Source organism: Phasianus colchicus, chromosome 30 (assembly GCF_987193195.1).
Source record: "Phasianus colchicus chromosome 30, bPhaCol1.hap1.1, whole genome shotgun sequence".
NCBI classification, from domain to species: Eukaryota; Metazoa; Chordata; class Aves; order Galliformes; family Phasianidae; genus Phasianus; species Phasianus colchicus.
Genome location: NC_143465.1, coordinates 2408337 through 2427050, shown reverse-complemented (window position 1 = coordinate 2427050; position 18714 = coordinate 2408337). Strand labels below are relative to the sequence as shown.

General features: G+C 62.4%; 1 protein-coding gene across 1 annotated transcript; it reads right to left on the bottom strand.

Annotated features, from left to right (window-relative positions):
- Nucleotides 1–3374: 3374 nt before the first annotated feature.
- On the bottom strand, nt 3375–18263 carry LOC116241480 (lysosomal acid glucosylceramidase-like). The gene is made up of 12 exons (XM_090127303.1): nt 18227–18263; nt 16679–16717; nt 16225–16408; nt 15912–16103; nt 13613–13759; nt 12107–12240; nt 11841–12013; nt 11524–11761; nt 6361–6585; nt 6120–6283; nt 5847–5972; nt 3375–3526 (listed from the first exon to the last, which is right to left on the bottom strand). Exons 3-12 carry the CDS (start codon nt 16277–16279, stop codon nt 3424–3426), a joined length of 1557 nt encoding a protein of 518 aa, XP_089983429.1. The 5' UTR covers nt 16280–16408; nt 16679–16717; nt 18227–18263; the 3' UTR covers nt 3375–3423.
- Nucleotides 18264–18714: the final 451 nt, after the last annotated feature.

The following is an 18714-nucleotide window of genomic DNA, read 5'->3' as shown; positions in this document are numbered from 1 at the left end:
CTATGGGGCACAGCACCATCCCACAGCATCATCCCATGGCTATGGGGCACAGTTCCTTCCCATGGCTATGGGGTACAGCTCCATCCCATGGCTATGGGGCACAGCATCATCCCATAACTATGGGGCACAGCTCCATTCCCTGGCTATGGGGCACAGTTCCTTCCCATGGCTATGGGGCACAGCTCCATCCCACAGTTATGGGGCACAGCTCCATCCCATGGCTATGGGGCACAGTTCCTTCCCACAGTTATGGGGCACAGTTCCTTCCCACAGTTATGGGGCACAGCTCCATCCCATGCCTATGGGGCACAGCTCCATCCCATAGCTATGGGGCACAGCTCCATCCCACAGCATCATCCCATGGCTATGGGGTACAGCTCCATCCCACACCAATGGGGCACAGCATCATCCCATAGCTATAGGGCACAGCTCCATCCCACGGTTATAGGGCACAGCATCATCCCATGGTTATGGGGCACAGCTCCATCCCATATATCTTCCCAGTGCTGAGCAATGGGGCCGCTGACCCCAGGAAAGGGGTTGAGGTCAGGGCTGGGTTTGGCTTTAGGGTTAGAACCGGGATTGGGGTCACACACAGCACAAACGGAGCTGCTGCCCCTTCCCTCTTCCCACAACTCCCACCTCCTGCCATGACTCAGCTCCCAGCCCGGCGTTACACCCCGACTAATTAACCCCAATCTGGAATAAGGGTTGATTGATCAGCTGCATCCCATCCCAGCTGCGCTGCCCAGTGTCCACCGCATCCCTTCCCTCCCCCGTTTTGGGGTCAGCAGCTCCCCATCCCATAAACCCCCCAAATCCCATCAACCCCCCCATCCCATAAACCCCCTTGGACCCCACGTTTTGCTGCAGTGCGGGGGCAGCTGGGAGCTCATCCTTATCAATTAGGGCTGATAAGAGCTTCTCGCTCAGCAGGAAAAGTGAGAGCTGGGAGGGGGGGGGCAACGCCTCAGCATAGGGAGGTGTTGGGAATCCCATTGAATCCCCGGAGCTGCGGATGGGGCTCCTCCGGAGGGGGGGGGGGGAGCAAAACGCCCCTGTGATGTAGGGGGGGGTGTGGGGGGGGGCACTGAGGGGGTGAAGGGAGATGGGGGGGGAATTGGGGGTGGAGGATGGGGTCAAAGGGCACGGGGGGGGGTAAAGGAGGGTGATGGGGTGGGGGATAAAGGGGAGGAAAGGGGGTGAAGTGGGGTGGGGGGGGTACAGGGGGTGGGGGGATGAAGGGGCACAGAGGGGGTGAAGGGAGATGGGGGGCAAAGGGGGCAAATGGGGATGGGGGGGCAAAGGGGCACGGGGGGGGAAGAGGGATGGGGGGGGTGAAGGTTCATAGGGGTTGGAGGGCACAGAGGGGGCAAATGGGGATGGGGGGCCAAAGGGGGGTGAAAAGAGATGGGGGGGTGAAGATTCATAGGGGTTGGAGGGGCACAAAGGGGGCAAATGGGGATCGGGGGGGACAGAGGGGGCAAAGGGGAATAAGGGGTGAAGGGGCACGGAGTGGGGAGGATGGGGTCAAAGGGGCATGGGGGGGGCAAATGGGGATGGGGGGCAAAAAGGGACGGGGCGGTGAAGAGGGATGGAGGGGTGAAGGTTCAGAAGGGTTGGAGGGGCACAAAGGGGGCAAATGGGGATGGGGGTGGGAAGGGGGGGTACAAAGGGGGCAAATGGGGATGGGGAGGACAAAGGGGCATGGGGGGGGGAAAAGGGTACAAAGGGGGCAAATGGGGATGGGGGGGCAAAGGGGGGTGAAAAGGGATGGGGGGGTGAAGGTTCATAGGGGTTGGAGGGCACAGAGGGGGCAAATGGGGATGGGGGGGACAAAGGGGCATGGGGGGGGGAAAGGGTACAAAAGGGGCAAATGGGGATGGGGGGCAAATGGGGCACGGGGGGGGGGAAGAGGGATGGGGGGGTGAAGGTTCACAGGGGTTGGAGGGGCACAAAGGGGGCAAATGGGGATGGGGGGGGCAAAGGGGCATCACAGCCCCATAAGCGGGGGGGGGGGGGCACGGGGTTGAACCCCCCCCCCCCACATGGAGCCAGGGGGGGTTCAGAGCCCCAGCCGGCCTTCTGAGGACGTGGGGGTCGGTAAGGAAATGGGGGGGCAATATGGGGGGGGGTGCCCTGCACCCCAAATTTTGGGGTCTGTGGGGTGCGTGGGGCGCACGGGGATGAGTTGGGGGGGGGTGGGGGGGCGCAAGAGGGGAGGGTCACGGTCCCTCTGTACTGAGAGCCTTCCCAAGGATTTTGGACCCCCCCCCCTCCTGCCCCCCCCATCTATGGGTGCACCCAGACCCCCCCCCCCGCACCCATGGGGAGCACCCAGACCCCCCCCCCCCATCTATGGGTGCACCCAGACCCCTCCCCCTGCCCCCATGGGGAGCACCCAGATCCACCCCCCATCCACAGGGAGCACCCAGACCCCCCACCCCAATCCATGGGGGCACCCAGACCTTCCTCATCCATGAGGATGTCCCAGACCCCCTCCCCCTGCACCCATGGGGAGCACCCAGCCCCCACCCCCCCATATATGGGTGCATCCAGATCCCCCCCCATCCATGGGGAGCACCCAGACCCCCCCTCTTCTATGAGGATCCCCCAGACCCCCCCCATCCATGGGGAACACCCAGACCCCCCCATATAAGAGGAGCACCCAGACCCCCCCCCATCCATGGATGCACCCAGACCCTCCCATCCATGAGGAGCACCCAGCCCACCCCCATCTATGGGTGCACCCAGACCTCCCCCCCCCATCCTTGGGGAGCACCCAGACCACCCCTATATATGAGGAACACCCAGACCCTCCCTCCCCCCATCCATGGGAACACCCAGACCCCCACCCTCAAATCAAGGGTGCACCCAGACCCCCCGCCCATCCAGATTCCCCGTCATCCATGGGCAGCACCCAGACCCCCCCCTTCTATGAGGAGCACCCAGACCACCCCTATATATGAGGAACACCCAGACCCCCCCTCCCCCCATCCATGGGGAGCACCCAGACCCCCCCCATATATAGGTGCACCCAGACCCCTCCCCCCCATCCATGGATGCACCCAGACCCCCCCCCATCCATGGGCAGCAGCCAGACCCCCCCCCCATCCATAGGTGCACCCAGACCCCCCCCCCCATCCATGGGCAGCACCCAGACCCCCCCCCATCCATGAGGAGCACCCAGACCCCCCCACCCCCAAATCAAGGGAGCACCCAGACCCCCCCCCATCAAACACAGCCTCAAAGCAGCCTTTTATTTTGCACTTAGCAGCATTCACAATTTATACGATTCCCCCCCCCCCCAATGGGGCCACCGGTGCCCCCCCACCCCCCCACCCCACCCCCAGCCCCACATTGCCCCCCCACCCCCACCCCCACCCCAGCCCGACCCTGCGGGCGGCTCCATCCTCTCCATCCTCAGCGCCGTCGCCACACGAAGGTCTGGATGGAGTTGGCCGGAGCCACGGCTTCCATCAGCCCCAAGGTGTCAGCCAACCCAAAGGTGACGTTTTGGGGGGACCTGGAGGGGGGGGAGGGGAAGGGGGGGGGATTTGGGGGGGTGGGGGGTGAGGAGGAGAGAGGGGTCATCGGGAGCAGCTGTTGATGGGAGGGGGGTCTGGGTGCTCCTCATGGATGGGGGGGATCTGGGTGCTCCTCATCGAAGGGGGGGGGTCTGGGTGCTCCTCATCGAAGGGGGGGGGTCTGGGTGCTCCTTATAGAAGGGGGGGGTCTGGGTGCTCCCCATGGATGGGGGGGGTCTGGGTGCACCTATGGATATGGGGAGGGGATCTGGGTGCTCCCCATGGATGGGGGGGGTCTGGGTGCTCCTCATCGAAGGGGGGGGGTCTGGGTGCTCCCCATGGATTGGGGGGGGGGTCTGGGTGCTCCTCATCGAAGGGGGGGGGTCTGGGTGCTCCTTATAGAAGGGGGGGTCTGGGTGCGCCCCATGGATGGGGGGTGGATGGGTGCACCCATGGATGGGGGGTGGGTCTGGGTGCTCCCCATGGATGAGGGGGGTCTGGGTGCTCCTCATGGATGGGGAGAGGATCTGGGTGCTCCTTATAGAAGGGGGGGGATCTGGGTGCTCCTCATGGATGGGGGGGGTCTGGGTGCTCCTTATAGAAGGGGGGGGATCTGGGTGCTCCCCATGGATGGGGGGGGATCTGGGTGCTCCTTATATATGGGGGGGATCTGGGTGCTCCCCATGGATGGGGGGGTCTGGGTGCACCTATGGATGGGGGGGGGATGGGTGCACACATGGATGGGGGGGGGATGGGGGGGTCTGGGTGCTCCTCATAGAAGGGGGGGTCTGGGTGCTCCCCATGGATGGAGGGGTGGATGGGTGCACCCATGGATGGGGGGTGGGTCTGGGTGCTCCTTATATATGGGGGGGATCTGGGTGCTCCCCATGGACGGGAGGTGGATGGGGGGGGGGTCTGGGTGCTCCCCATGGATGGAGAGGGGATCTGGGTGCTCCTCATAGAAGGGGGGTGGGTCTGGGTGCTCCTCATGGATGGGGAGAGGATCTGGGTGCTCCTCATAGAAGGGGGGGGTCTGGGTGCTCCTCATCGAAGGGGGGGGGGTCTGGGTGCTCCCCATGGATTGGGGGGGGTCTGGGTGCTCCTTATAGAAGGGGGGGAGTTTGGGTGCTCCCCATGGATGGGGGGGGTCTGGGTGCACCTATGGATGTGGGGAGGGGTCTGGGTGCTCCTCATAGAAGGGGGGGGGTCTGGGTGCACCTATGGATGGGGGGGGGATCTGGGGGCTCCTCATAGAAGAGGGGGGGTCTGGGTGCACCTATGGATGGATGGGGGGGGTCTGCGTGCTCCCCATGGATGGGGGGTGGATGGGTGCACCCATGGATAGGGGGTGGGTCTGGGTGCTCCTTATATATGGGGGGGAGTTTGGGTGCTCCCCATGGATGGGGGGGGTCTGGGTGCGCCTATGGATGTGGGGAGGGGTCTGGGTGCTCCTCATAGAAGGGGGGGGTCTGGGTGCTCCCCATGGATGGGGGGGGGGAGATGGGGAGGGGATCTGGGTGCTCCTCATAGAAGAGGGAGGGTCTGGGTGCTCCTCATGGATGGGGGGGGATCTGGGTGCTCCCCATGGAAGGGGGGGGTCTGGGTGCTCCCCATGGATGGGGGAGGGGGTCTGGGTGCAGCTATGGATGGGGGGGGTCTGGGTATTCCTCATAGAAGGGGGAGGGTCTGGGTGCTCCCCATGGATCGGGGGAGGGGATCTGGGTGCACCCATGGATGGGGGGGGTCTGGGTGCTGCCCATGGATCGGGGGAGGGGGTCTCGGTGCACCCATGGATGGGGGGGGATCTGGGTGCTCCTCATAGAAGGGGGAGGGTCTGGGTGCTCCCCATGGATGGGGGGGGGATGGGGAGGGGATGTGGGTGCTGCCGATGGATGGGGGCAGTTCTGGGTGCTCCCCATGGATGGGGGAGGGATCTGGGGGCTCCTCATAGAAGAGGGGGGTCTGGGTGCTCCCCATGGATGGGGGGAGGGGGTCTGGGTGCTCCTCATAGAAGGGGGGGGTCTGGGTGCTCCCCATGGATGGGGGGAGGGGGTCTGGGTGCTCCTCATAGAAGGGGGGGGTCTGGGTGCTCCCCATGGATGGGGGGGTCTGGGTGCTCCCCATGGATGGCAGGTGGATGGGGGGGCCTGGGTGCTCTCCATGGATGGTGGGGGGGTCTGCATGCTCCTCATAGAAGAGGGGGGGGTCTGGGTGCTCCCCATGGATGGGGGGTGAATGGGGGGGGGGTCTGGGTGCTCCCCATGGATGGGGGGAGGGGATCTGGGTGCACCCATGGATGGGGGGGGACACGGAGCTCACCGGTTGAGGACCACCATAACAGCAGCCCCATCAGGGCGCAGGAAGGCTGTGTATTCCAGGGGGCTTTTCTTGGATTTTTTGGAAGCCACGAGCCCCACACGTTGGGAGCCCTCAGGGATGAATTTACTGCAATGGGAAAGCAGGGTTTGCACCCGAGGCTGCACCCATGGGTGGGGGTGACCCCCCCCGTTGCCCCGTTCCTATTGCTGCGGGTTACAGCTTAGGGTGCTGGAAAGATGAGGAGGGGGGGGATTGTGGGGGTCCCAAACCTACCTGAAGTGCCCCATATGGTAGAACATGGGTTGCTTATAGAAGATGCCCTGGCTGCTATCCACGATGACGGGGCTGTCCACGTAATTCTTCACCCAGTTGGGTCCCCCCTCCAAATCCAGAGCCAGGTTCCAGTCGGTCCAACCCGTCACGTAGTTGTTCAGGTTCTGCAACGTCGAGGGCACAAACGTGGTCACCCACCAAACTTTGGGGGGTTGGGGGGGGTTGGGGTGGGGGTCCGCACCGTCAGGATGCTGTGGCTGTATTGGTTGCCCCGCTCCCAGCAGCCCAGGATGACGTCCCGTTCCCAGAAATGGGAGCCCACGCTGGCTTCTGTGGCCAGGATGAAGATATCTGGGTAAAGCTCGTGCGTGGGCACCACGGTGTCCTGGATGGGGCCGATGAAATCCAGGTACCAATGGATGCCGATGCCGTGGACGTAGCGAGCTGCCTGCTCATCTTCCAGGACCTGCAAAGGGGGGGGAGGTGGGGGGTCATCGAGTGCGACCACCAAGCTGTGCCATCAGTGCACACCCATGGGATCACGGAGCCCTGCAGGGTGGAGAAGATTTCTGAGGTCATGGAGTCCAAACACCAACCCAGGACCACCGTGAGCACCGCAGCATCGTTAGGGTTGGAAATCATTTCTAAGATCACAGCCCAACCCCAAGCCGTCGCACTGTGCACCAAAATCTCCAATCCCAATCCATCCCCAACCCCAATCCATCCCACAGTGCCCAAAAATCCCCAATCCCAATCCATTCCCAACTCCAACCCACCCCACTGTGCCCAAAGATCCCCAATCCCAATCCATCTCCAACCCCAACCCATCTCCCACCATGCCCAAAGACCCCAAATCCCAATCCATCCTACAGTGCCCCAAAGATCCCCAATCCCAATCCATCTCCAACCCCAACACATCCTACTGTGCCCAAAGAACCCCAATCCCAATCCATCTCCATCCCCAACCCATCCCACCGTGCCCCATAGATCTCCAACCCACCCCACTGTGCCCAAAGATCCCAATCCATCTCCAACCCCAACCCATCCCACTGTGCCCAAAGACCCCCAATCCCAATCCATCCCCATCCCATCCCGCCATGCCTTCCCAAAGAACCATTAATCCTGTAGAAGACCCCAAGACCACCAACCCCAACCCATCCCACTGTGCCCAAACATCCCCAATCCCAATCCATCCACAACTCCAACCCATCCCACCGTGCCCAAAGATCCCCATCCCACCATCCCCACTCATGAAACCATTAAGCATGGAAAAGACCCCAAGACCACCATCTCCAACCACTGACCCACCGTGCCCAAAGATCCCCAATCCCAATCCATCTCCAAACCCAACCCACCCCACAGTGCCCAAAGAACCCCAATCCCAATCCATCCCCAACCCCAACCAATCCCACTATGCCCAAAGACCCCCATTCCCAATCCATGCCCAACTCCAACCCATCCCACCGTGCCCAAAGATCCCCAATCCCAATCCATCCCCATCCCATCCCGCCATGCCTGCCCAAAGAACCATTAATCCTGTAGAAGACCCCAAGACCACCATCTCCAACCCATCCCACCCCGCCCAAAGATCCCAACCCCCAATCCATCCCCAACCCCAACCCATCCCACCGTGCCCAAAGATCCCCAATCCCAATCCATGCCCAACCCCAACCCATCCCACAGTGCCCAAAGATCCCAAACCCCAATCCATCCCCAACCCCAACACATCTCACTGTGCCCAAAGACTCCCAACCCCAACCCATCCCACCGTGCCCAAAGACCCCCAATCCCCATCCATCCCCATCCCATCCCGCCATGCCTTCCCAAAGAACCATTAATCCTGTAGAAGACCCCAAGACCACCAACCCCAACCCATCCCACTGTGCCCAAAGATCCCCAATCCCAATCCATCCACAACTCCAACCCATCCCACCATGCCCAAAGATCCCCATCCCATCCCACCATCCCCACTCATGAAACCATTAAGCATGGAAAAGACCCCAAGACCACCATCTCCAACCACTGACCCACCGTGCCCAAAGATCCCCAATCCCAATCCATCTCCAAACCCAACCCACCCCACAGTGCCCAAAGAACCCCAATCCCAATCCATCCCCAACCCCAACCAATCCCACTATGCCCAAAGACCCCCATTCCCAATCCATGCCCAACCCCAACCCATCCCACCGTGCCCAAAGAACCCCAATCCCAATCCATCCCCAACCCATCCCGCCATGCCTTCCCAAAGAACCATTAATCCTGTAGAAGACCCCAAGACCACCAACCCCAACCCATCCCACTGTGCCCAAAGATCCCCAATCCCAATCCATCCACAACTCCAACCCATCCCACCATGCCCAAAGATCCCCATCCCATCCCACCATCCCCACTCATGAAACCATTAAGCATGGAGAAGACCCCAAGACCACCATCTCCAACCACTGACCCACCGTGCCCAAAGATCCCCAATCCCAATCCATCTCCAAACCCCAACCCATCCCACTGTGCCCAAACATCCCCAATCCCAATCCATCTCCAACCCCAACCCATCCCACTGTGCCCAAACATCCCCAATCCCAATCCATCCCACAGTGCCCAAAAATCCCCAATCCCAATCCATCCCCATCCCATCCCGCCATGCCTGCCCAAAGAACCATTAATCCTGTAGAAGACCCCAAGACCACCATCTCCAACCCATCCCACCGTGCCCAAAGATCCCAACCCCCAATCCATCCCCAACCCCAACCAATCCCACTATGCCCAAAGACCCCCAGTCCCAATCCATCTCCAACCCCAACCCATCCCACCGTGCCCAAAGATCCCAAACCCCAATCCATCCCCAACCCCAACACATCTCACTGTGCCCAAAGACCCCCAACCCCAACCCATCCCACCGTGCCCAAAGACCCCCAATCCCCATCCATCCCCAACCCATCCCGCCATGCCTTCCCAAAGAACCATTAATCCTGTAGAAGACCCCAAGACCACCAACCCCAACCCATCCCACTGTGCCCAAAGATCCCCAATCCCAATCCATCCACAACTCCAACCCATCCCACCATGCCCAAAGATCCCCATCCCATCCCACCATCCCCACTCATGAAACCATTAAGCATGGAGAAGACCCCAAGACCACCATCTCCAACCACTGACCCACCGTGCCCAAAGATCCCCAATCCCAATCCATCTCCAAACCCCAACCCATCCCACTGTGCCCAAACATCCCCAATCCCAATCCATCTCCAACCCCAACCCATCCCACTGTGCCCAAACATCCCCAATCCCAATCCATCCCACAGTGCCCAAAAATCCCCAATCCCAATCCATCCCCATCCCATCCCGCCATGCCTGCCCAAAGAACCATTAATCCTGTAGAAGACCCCAAGACCACCATCTCCAACCCATCCCACCGTGCCCAAAGATCCCAACCCCCAATCCATCCCCAACCCCAACCAATCCCACTATGCCCAAAGACCCCCAGTCCCAATCCATCTCCAACCCCAACCCATCCCACCGTGCCCAAAGATCCCAAACCCCAATCCATCCCCAACCCCAACACATCTCACTGTGCCCAAAGACCCCCAACCCCAACCCATCCCACCGTGCCCAAAGACCCCCAATCCCCATCCATCCCCAACCCATCCCGCCATGCCTTCCCAAAGAACCATTAATCCTGTAGAAGACCCCAAGACCACCAACCCCAACCCATCCCACTGTGCCCAAAGATCCCCAATCCCAATCCATCCACAACTCCAACCCATCCCACCATGCCCAAAGATCCCCATCCCATCCCACCATCCCCACTCATGAAACCATTAAGCATGGAGAAGACCCCAAGACCACCATCTCCAACCACTGACCCACCGTGCCCAAAGATCCCCAATCCCAATCCATCTCCAAACCCCAACCCATCCCACTGTGCCCAAACATCCCCAATCCCAATCCATCTCCAACCCCAACCCATCCCACTGTGCCCAAACATCCCCAATCCCAATCCATCCCACAGTGCCCAAAAATCCCCAATCCCAATCCATCCCCATCCCATCCCGCCATGCCTGCCCAAAGAACCATTAATCCTGTAGAAGACCCCAAGACCACCATCTCCAACCCATCCCACCGTGCCCAAAGATCCCAACCCCCAATCCATCCCCAACCCCAACCAATCCCACTATGCCCAAAGACCCCCAGTCCCAATCCATCTCCAACCCCAACCCATCCCACCGTGCCCAAAGATCCCAAACCCCAATCCATCCCCAACCCCAACACATCTCACTGTGCCCAAAGACCCCCAACCCCAACCCATCCCACCGTGCCCAAAGACCCCCAATCCCCATCCATCCCCAACCCATCCCGCCATGCCTTCCCAAAGAACCATTAATCCTGTAGAAGACCCCAAGACCACCAACCCCAACCCATCCCACTGTGCCCAAAGATCCCCAATCCCAATCCATCCACAACTCCAACCCATCCCACCATGCCCAAAGATCCCCATCCCATCCCACCATCCCCACTCATGAAACCATTAAGCATGGAGAAGACCCCAAGACCACCATCTCCAACCACTGACCCACCGTGCCCAAAGATCCCCAATCCCAATCCATCTCCAAACCCCAACCCATCCCACTGTGCCCAAACATCCCCAATCCCAATCCATCTCCAACCCCAACCCATCCCACTGTGCCCAAACATCCCCAATCCCAATCCATCCCACAGTGCCCAAAAATCCCCAATCCCAATCCATCCCCATCCCATCCCGCCATGCCTGCCCAAAGAACCATTAATCCTGTAGAAGACCCCAAGACCACCATCTCCAACCCATCCCACCGTGCCCAAAGATCCCAACCCCCAATCCATCCCCAACCCCAACCAATCCCACTATGCCCAAAGACCCCCAGTCCCAATCCATCTCCAACCCCAACCCATCCCACCGTGCCCAAAGATCCCAAACCCCAATCCATCCCCAACCCCAACACATCTCACTGTGCCCAAAGACCCCCAACCCCAACCCATCCCACCGTGCCCAAAGACCCCCAATCCCCATCCATCCCCATCCCATCCCGCCACGCCTGCCCAAAGAACCATTAATCCTGTAGAAGACCCCAAGACCACCAACCCCAACCCATCCCACTGTGCCCAAACATCCCCAATCCCAATCCATCTCCAACCCCAACCCATCCCACCGCGCCCAAAGACCCCCAATCCCAATCCATCCCCATCCCATCCCGCCATGCCTGCCCAAAGAACCATCAAGGCTGGAGAAGACCCCAAGACCACCAACCCCAACCCATCCCACCGCGCCCAAAGACCCCCAACCAACTCCCCCCCCCCCCGCCACATCCCACCTCCCCACCTTTCCCAACCTCTCCTCCCCACCAGAGACCCCAGCAGCCCACCCACCCCTCACCACTTTGGCCCAGTGCGGGAGGTGGAGCCGGTTGTCATCCAGGATGATGAGCTGCACGTCGCGATGGGAGCTGTTGGCCAACGCCGGGCCGAGGTCGCGGGCGATAAAATCCCTCTGCTGCTCAGCCGTGAAACCCAGGCACTGGAAGGGGTAATTATTAATCAACCCAGCCGTGGGTTCATTCTCTGCCGTCAGCGCCCAGAAGGTGACGTTGTGCTTGGCGTATTCATCCAGGAACCTGCAGAGAGGAGCTTGGGGATGTTGGCCGAGCATCCGTGTCACCCTTTGTCCCCAACCCCCCGTCCTCCACGTGGTACCTGATGAAATATTTGGCCCAGGCACGGTGGTATTTGCCCCCCGCCTGCCCCTTCAGTGTCCCCTTCCCCACAAACGACCCGCTGGTCTTCATCCACACCGGGGCCGTCCATGGGCTGCCATAGATGGACAGCGGGTGCTTGGCTACGGCGGCGGCGCGGTGCAGGAGGGGGATCTGCAATGGGGGCACAGCACGGCTCAGACCCCCCCCCCGTCCCCAAACCTCCCACCCCCCATCGCCCCCTCGATGCCCCCCTGCTCTGCTCGCCTTCAGTTTCGTGTCCTCGTCCCGCAGAGCGAAGTGGCGCAGCTCGAAGTCGTCGGGGACGTCGTCGTAGGTGTAGGCGTGCAGGGAGAAATCACAGCTGGCCATGGGGACGCGCACCAGGTTGTACTGCAGCCCTGCAGGGAGCACCGGGGGGGAGGTGGGCATCACGAGGTGGGCATCACAAGGTGGGCACCCCGAGGTGGGCACCCCGAGGTGGGCATCACAAGGTGGGCACCCCGAGGTGGGCATCACAAGGTGGGCATCACAAGGTGGGCGTCACAAGGCGGGCACCCCGAGGTGGGCATCCCAAATTGGGCGTCACAAGGTGGGCACCCCGAGGTGGGCATCCCAAATTGGGCGTCACAAGGTGGGCGTCACAAGGCGGGCACCTCGAGGTGGGCATCCCAAAGTGGGCACCCCAAGGTGGACATGACAAGGTGGGCATCCCAAGGTGGGCACCTTGAGGTGGGCATCCCAAGGTGGGCATCACAAGGTGGGCATCACAAGGTGGGCACCTCAAGGTGGACATGACAAGGTGGGCATCCCAAGGTGGGCACCTCGAGGTGGGCATCCCAAGGTGGGTACCTCGAGGTGGACATGACAAGGTGGGCATCCCAAAGTGAGCATCCCAAAGTGAGCATCCCGAGGTGGGCACCCCGAGGTGGGCATCCCAAAGTGAGCACCTCAAGGTGGGCATCACAAGGCAGGCACCCCAAAGTGGGCACCTCGAGGTGGGCATCCCAAGGTGGGCATCCCAAGGTGGGCACCTCGAGGTGGGCACCTCGAGGTGGGCACCTCGAGGTGGGAATCACAAGGCGGGCATCCCAAAGTGGGCACCTTGAGGTGGGCACCTCAAGGTGGGACCTCAAGGTGGGCACCTCGAAGTGAGCATCCCGAGGTGGGCACCCCGAGGCGGGCATCCCAAAGTGGGCACCTTGAGGTGAGCACCTCAAGGTGGGACCTCAAAGTGGGCACCTCGAGGTGGGCATCCCAAAGTGGGCACCTCGAGGTGGGCACCTTGAGGTGGGGATCCCAAGGTGGGCACCTCGAGGTGGGCACCCTGAGGCGGACATGACAAGATGGGCACCTCGAGGTGGGCATCCCAAAGTGGGGACCCAAGAGCTGAGCATCCCCAGGGTGGGCGTCCCAGAATGGGCACCCTGAGGTGGGCATCCCCAAGGTGTGTGTCCCCAGGGTGGGCACCTCGAGGTGGGCATCACAAGGTGGGTGTCCCCAGGGTGGGCATCCCAGAGTGGGCACCTCAAGGTGGGCATCCCTAGGGTGGGTGTCCCCAGGGTGGGCATCCCAGAGTGGGCACCTCAAGGTGGGCATCACAAGGTGGGTATCCCCAGGGTGGGCACATCAAGGTGGGTGTCCCCAGGGTGGGTGTCCCACGGGTGGGCACCTCGAGGTGGGCATCACAAGGTGGGTATCCCCAGGGTGGGCACCCCAAGGTGGGTGTCCCCAGGGTGGGCACCCTGAGGTGGGCAGCCCACAGCTCCGCACCTTCCTCGGAGAAATAGGAGCGCAGGAGGTGATCCTGAGCTGCAGCGGGGAGGGAGAGGATGTTGATGGCGGCCGCGTCGGTGATGGAACCACCGAAGCCTTTGATCCTCTGGAAGCGCTGCGTGGTGTCCAACGTCAGCACCAGGTCTGTGGGGTGAGAATGGAAGCTGTGGGGCAGCACCTGGCCCACCCTATAGTCAACCTGCCCCATAGCCAACCCAGCCTATAGCCAACTGACCCCATAGCTAACTCACCCTATAGCCACCCGACCCCATAGCCACCCCACCCCATAGCCGACCCTATAGCCATCCCACCCCATAGCCGACTGACCTCACAGCCACCCCACAGCCAACCGACCCCATAGCCAATCCACCATATAGCCAACTGACCCCATAACTAACTCACCCTATAGCCAAACCACCCCATAGCCAACTGACCACTATAGCCAGATTCCTATAGCCAGCCCAGCCCATAGCCAACCCACCCTATACCCAACTGACCCCATAACCAACAGACCCCCATCCCAATCAACCCCACAGCCACCCCAACCCACAGCCACCCGACCCCATAGCCACCACACCCCTTAGCCATCCCACCCTACAGCCACCCCAACCCACAGCCAACAGACCCCATAGCCAACAGAACCCATAGCCAACAGAACCCATAGCCAACAGACCCCATAGCCAACAGACCCCACAACCATCCCACCCTATGGCCAACAAATCCCTATAGCCAGCCCACCCTATACCCAACTGACCCCATAACCAACAGCCCCCCATCCCAATCAACCCCACAGCCACCCCACCCCACAGCCACCCCACCCCATAGCCAACAGACCCCACAGCCATCCCACCCCAGAGCCAACAGAACCCATAGCCAACAGACCCCACAACCATCCCACCCTATGGCCAACAGATCCCTATAGCCAGCCCAGCCCATAGCCAACCCACCCTATACCCAACTGACCCCATAACCAACAGACCCCCATCCCAATCAACCCCACAGCCACCCCAACCCACAGCCACCCGACCCCATAGCCACCACACCCCTTAGCCATCCCACCCCACAGCCACCCCAACCCACAGCCAACAGACCCCATAGCCAACAGACCCCACAACCATCCCACCCTATGGCCAACAAATCCCTATAGCCAGCCCACCCTATACCCAACTGACCCCATAACCAACAGCCCCCCATCCCAATCAACCCCACAGCCACCCCACCCCATACCCAACCGACCCCACAGCCAACCGACCCCATAGCCACCCCACCCCATAGCCAACCGACCCCATAGCCACCCCACCCCATAGCCAACCGACCCCATAGCCATCCCACCCCACAGCCAACAGACCCCATAGCCAACAGACCCCACAGCCATCCCACCCTATGGCCAACAAATCCCTATAGCCAGCCCACCCTATACCCAACTGACCCCATAACCAACAGCCCCCCATCCCAATCAACCCCACACCCACCCCACCCCACAGCCAACTGACCCCATAGCCAACCGACCCCACAGCCACCCCACCCCATACCCAACCGACCCCATAGCCAGCCCACCCCACAGCCAACCGACCCCACAGCCACCCCACCCCATAGCCAACCGACCCCACAACCATCCCACCCTATGGCCAACAAATCCCTATAGCCAGCCCACCCTATACCCAACTGACCCCATAACCAACAGCCCCCCATCCCAATCAACCCCACAGCCACCCCACCCCACAGCCAACCGACCCCACAGCCAACCGACCCCATAGTCATCCCACCCTATAGCCAACCCACCCCATAGCCAACAGACCCCTAGAGCCAGATCCCTATAGCCAACCGACCCCATAGCTAACCCACTCTATAGCCACTAACCCCATATCCATCCCCCTATAGCCAACTGACCCCATAGCCAACCCACCCCATAGCCACCCCACCCTATAGCCCACCCACCCTATAGCCCACCCATAGCCCACCCCATAGCCACCCCACCCCATAGCCACCCCACCCCATAGCCCACCCCACCCCACAGCCAGCCCACCCTATGGCCAACAGATCCCTATAGCCAGCCCAGCCTATAGCCAGCCCACCCTATACCCAACTGACCCCATAACCAACAGCCCCCCATCCCAATCAACCCCACAGCCATCCCACCCCACAGCCACCCGACCGCACAGCCAGCCCACCCTATGGCCAACAGATCCCTATAGCCAACCCACCCTATACCCAACTGACCCCATAACCAACAGCCCCCCATCCCAATCAACCCCACACCCACCCCACCCCATACCCAACCTCCCCCCCCCCGTACCCGGTGCGCTCACGCCGCGCTGGAAGCTCCCCTCACTGCGCTGCAGCCGCTTCCCAGCTTTGCTGCTCTCGTATTTCACGAAGCCGCCCTCGCTCGGCAGCACCACCGGCTCCACCGCGTCGCAGTAGGCAGCGCTGCACACACACACCATGGCGTCGCGCCCGAAGAATTTGGGGCTGCAGGGCCGGCCGCCTGCGGGGACGCCGCCGTCACGGACGGACGGACGGACGGACGGAGGGGAAGAGGGGGGCGCCGCAGACCCCCGCCCGACGCCCCGCAGCCCCTCCCGCTCCGAGACTCACCCCGCACTCACCCGCAGCGCCGTGCAGCGCCCGCAGCACCAGCGCCCAACACAGCACGGCCCACATGGCAGCTCCGCGGGTCCCCACGTGCGGCCGCCGGCACTTCGGGTGCTTCCGGCACACTTCGGCTCGTTCCGGCGGCTCTTCGGGTCGTCCCGGCGGCTCTTCGGGCGATCCCGGCACACTTCGGCTCGTTCCGGCAGCACTTCGGCTCGTTCCGGCAGCACTTCGGCTCGTTCCGGCAGCACTTCGGGCGAGCCCGGCGGCACTTCGGGTCGTCCCGTAACAGTTCGGGTCGTTCCGACGGCACTTCGGGCGGTCCCGGCGGCACTTCGGCTCGTCCCGGCTACACTTCGGGCGGTCCCGGCTACACTTCGGGTCGACCCGCTACACTTCGGGCGGTCCCGGCGGCACTTCGGGTCGACCCGCTACACTTCGGGCGATCCCGGCGACACTTCGGCTCGTCCCGGCGGCTTTAAGGGCAGCCCCTCGCACAGCGCAGCGCTGCTTCCCGGACCCGATGCGCACAGCTGAGATGACGATGTGCTGCGTCCCATCCCGTCCCATCCCATCCCGTCCCATCCCGTCCCGTCCCGTCCCATTGCTCAACCCGAGGTCACGGAGCGGATGGGGTGGATGACGGCACGGCGTTGACCCCGTTCCACCCCGTGGGCACCTCCCAGTGCTGCGTGTGGGGCCCTCCGGGGACAGGGCAGCAGGGTTGCGTTGCCCCATAACCACTATTGCCCCATAACCACCCCATAACCACGCTATTGCCCCGTAACCATCGCATCACTCTACGCCCACCCCATCCCCCACAATCACCCCATCCCCCACAACCCCTCCATCAACCCATACTCACCCCATACCCCATCCCAACCCCATACCCCACAACCCCTCCATCACCCCATTACCCCCACCACCCCATAACCCTCCCATCCCCCACAACCACCCCATACCCCACAACCCCTCCATCACCCCATTACCACCCCATACCCCATAACGCCTCCATCACCCCATTACCCCCACCACCCCATAACCCCCCCATCCTCTCCCATCCCCCACAACCCCTCCATCACCCCACTACCACCCCATACCCCATAACCCCCCCATCCCCTCCCATCCCCCACAAGCCCTCCATCACCCCACAACCACCCCATACCCCATAACTCCTCCATCACCCCATTACCCCCACCACCCCATAACCCCCCCATCCCCTCCCATCCCCCACAACCCCTCCATCACCCCACAACCCCTCCATCACCCCACAACCCCCACCACCCCATAACCCCCCCATCCCCTCCCATCCCCCACAACCCCTCCATCACCCCACAACCACCCCATACCCCACAACCCCTCCATCACCCCATTACCACCCCGTACCCCATAACCCCCCCATTCCCCACAACCCCTCCATCACCCCATTACCCCCACCACCCCATAACCCTCCCATCCCCCACAACCACCCCATACCCCACAACCCCTCCATCACCCCATTACCCCCACCACCCCACAACCCCCCCATCCCCCACAACCACCCCATACCCCACAACCCCTCCATCACCCCATTACCCCCACCACCCCATAACCCCCCCATCCTCTCCCATCCCCCACAACCCCTCCATCACCCCATTACCACCCCATACCCCATAACCCCCCCATTCCCCACAACCCCTCCATCACCCCATCACCCATCCCCACCCCATCACCCCACAACCACCCCATACCCCACAACCCCTCCATCACCCCATTACCACCCCGTACCCCATAACCCCCCCATTCCCCACAACCCCTCCATCACCCCATCCCCCCCCCATCCCCCATAACCCCCCCATCACCTCCCCTCCCCCCCGTTCCCATTCCACCCCCCGGTACCGGACGCTCCCTCCATCCCCCCCCCCTCCGCCCCCCATTACACAACGCAGCCGAACCGGCCCGGTTCGCGTCCCGTTCTGCCCCACCGCCGCCGCCGCGCCCTCCGCCCGCCTCCGCACCGCAACACCCCGCACTCACCACCCCGCCGCCCTTCCCGGTTCTCCCCGCACCCTCCGCCGCAAACCGGGGACGCCCAGACTCTCACGTGACCACCGCAGTCAGCTGACCGCCCCCCCACACTTCACCGCCCCCCCCCCCCACTTCTCCCTTCCGGTGCCGTCGGGGCGGGCGGAGGATTTTATTCGGTTCTATAGCGAAGCACCGCGCACCGACCGGGATCCGCCCCGAACCGCCACCGGGATCGGAACCGGGACCTCGTGTTTGGGGGGGGGGGGGGGGGGGGGGCACAGAAACGGGGGGCAAAGAGGGGGGACACGGCCGGTGTGGGGTCGGAACCGACGGTATGGGGACGGCACGGCTCGTATGGGGTCGACACGGGCGGTATGGGAACGGAACCGGGGCAAGGCACGGCCGGTATGGGGACGGAACCGATGGTGTGGGGTTGAGACGGCCCGTATGGGGTCGGAACCGACGGTATGGGGACGAAACCGCCCGTATGGGGTCGC

Excerpts from the sequence above, each read along its gene's own strand:
- LOC116241480 (XM_090127303.1), bottom strand. The coding sequence starts at position 16,279 with ATGTGGGCCGTGCTGTGTTGGGCGCTGGTGCTGCGGGCGCTGCACGGC. Across the intron at positions 12,241-13,612 it reads CTCCTATTTCTCCGAGGAAG|GGCTGCAGTACAACCTGGTG; the intron begins GTGCGGAGCTGT and ends TGCTCCCTGCAG. Across the intron at positions 6,284-6,360 it reads ACAGCCACAGCATCCTGACG|AACCTGAACAACTACGTGAC; the intron begins GTGCGGACCCCC and ends TCGACGTTGCAG.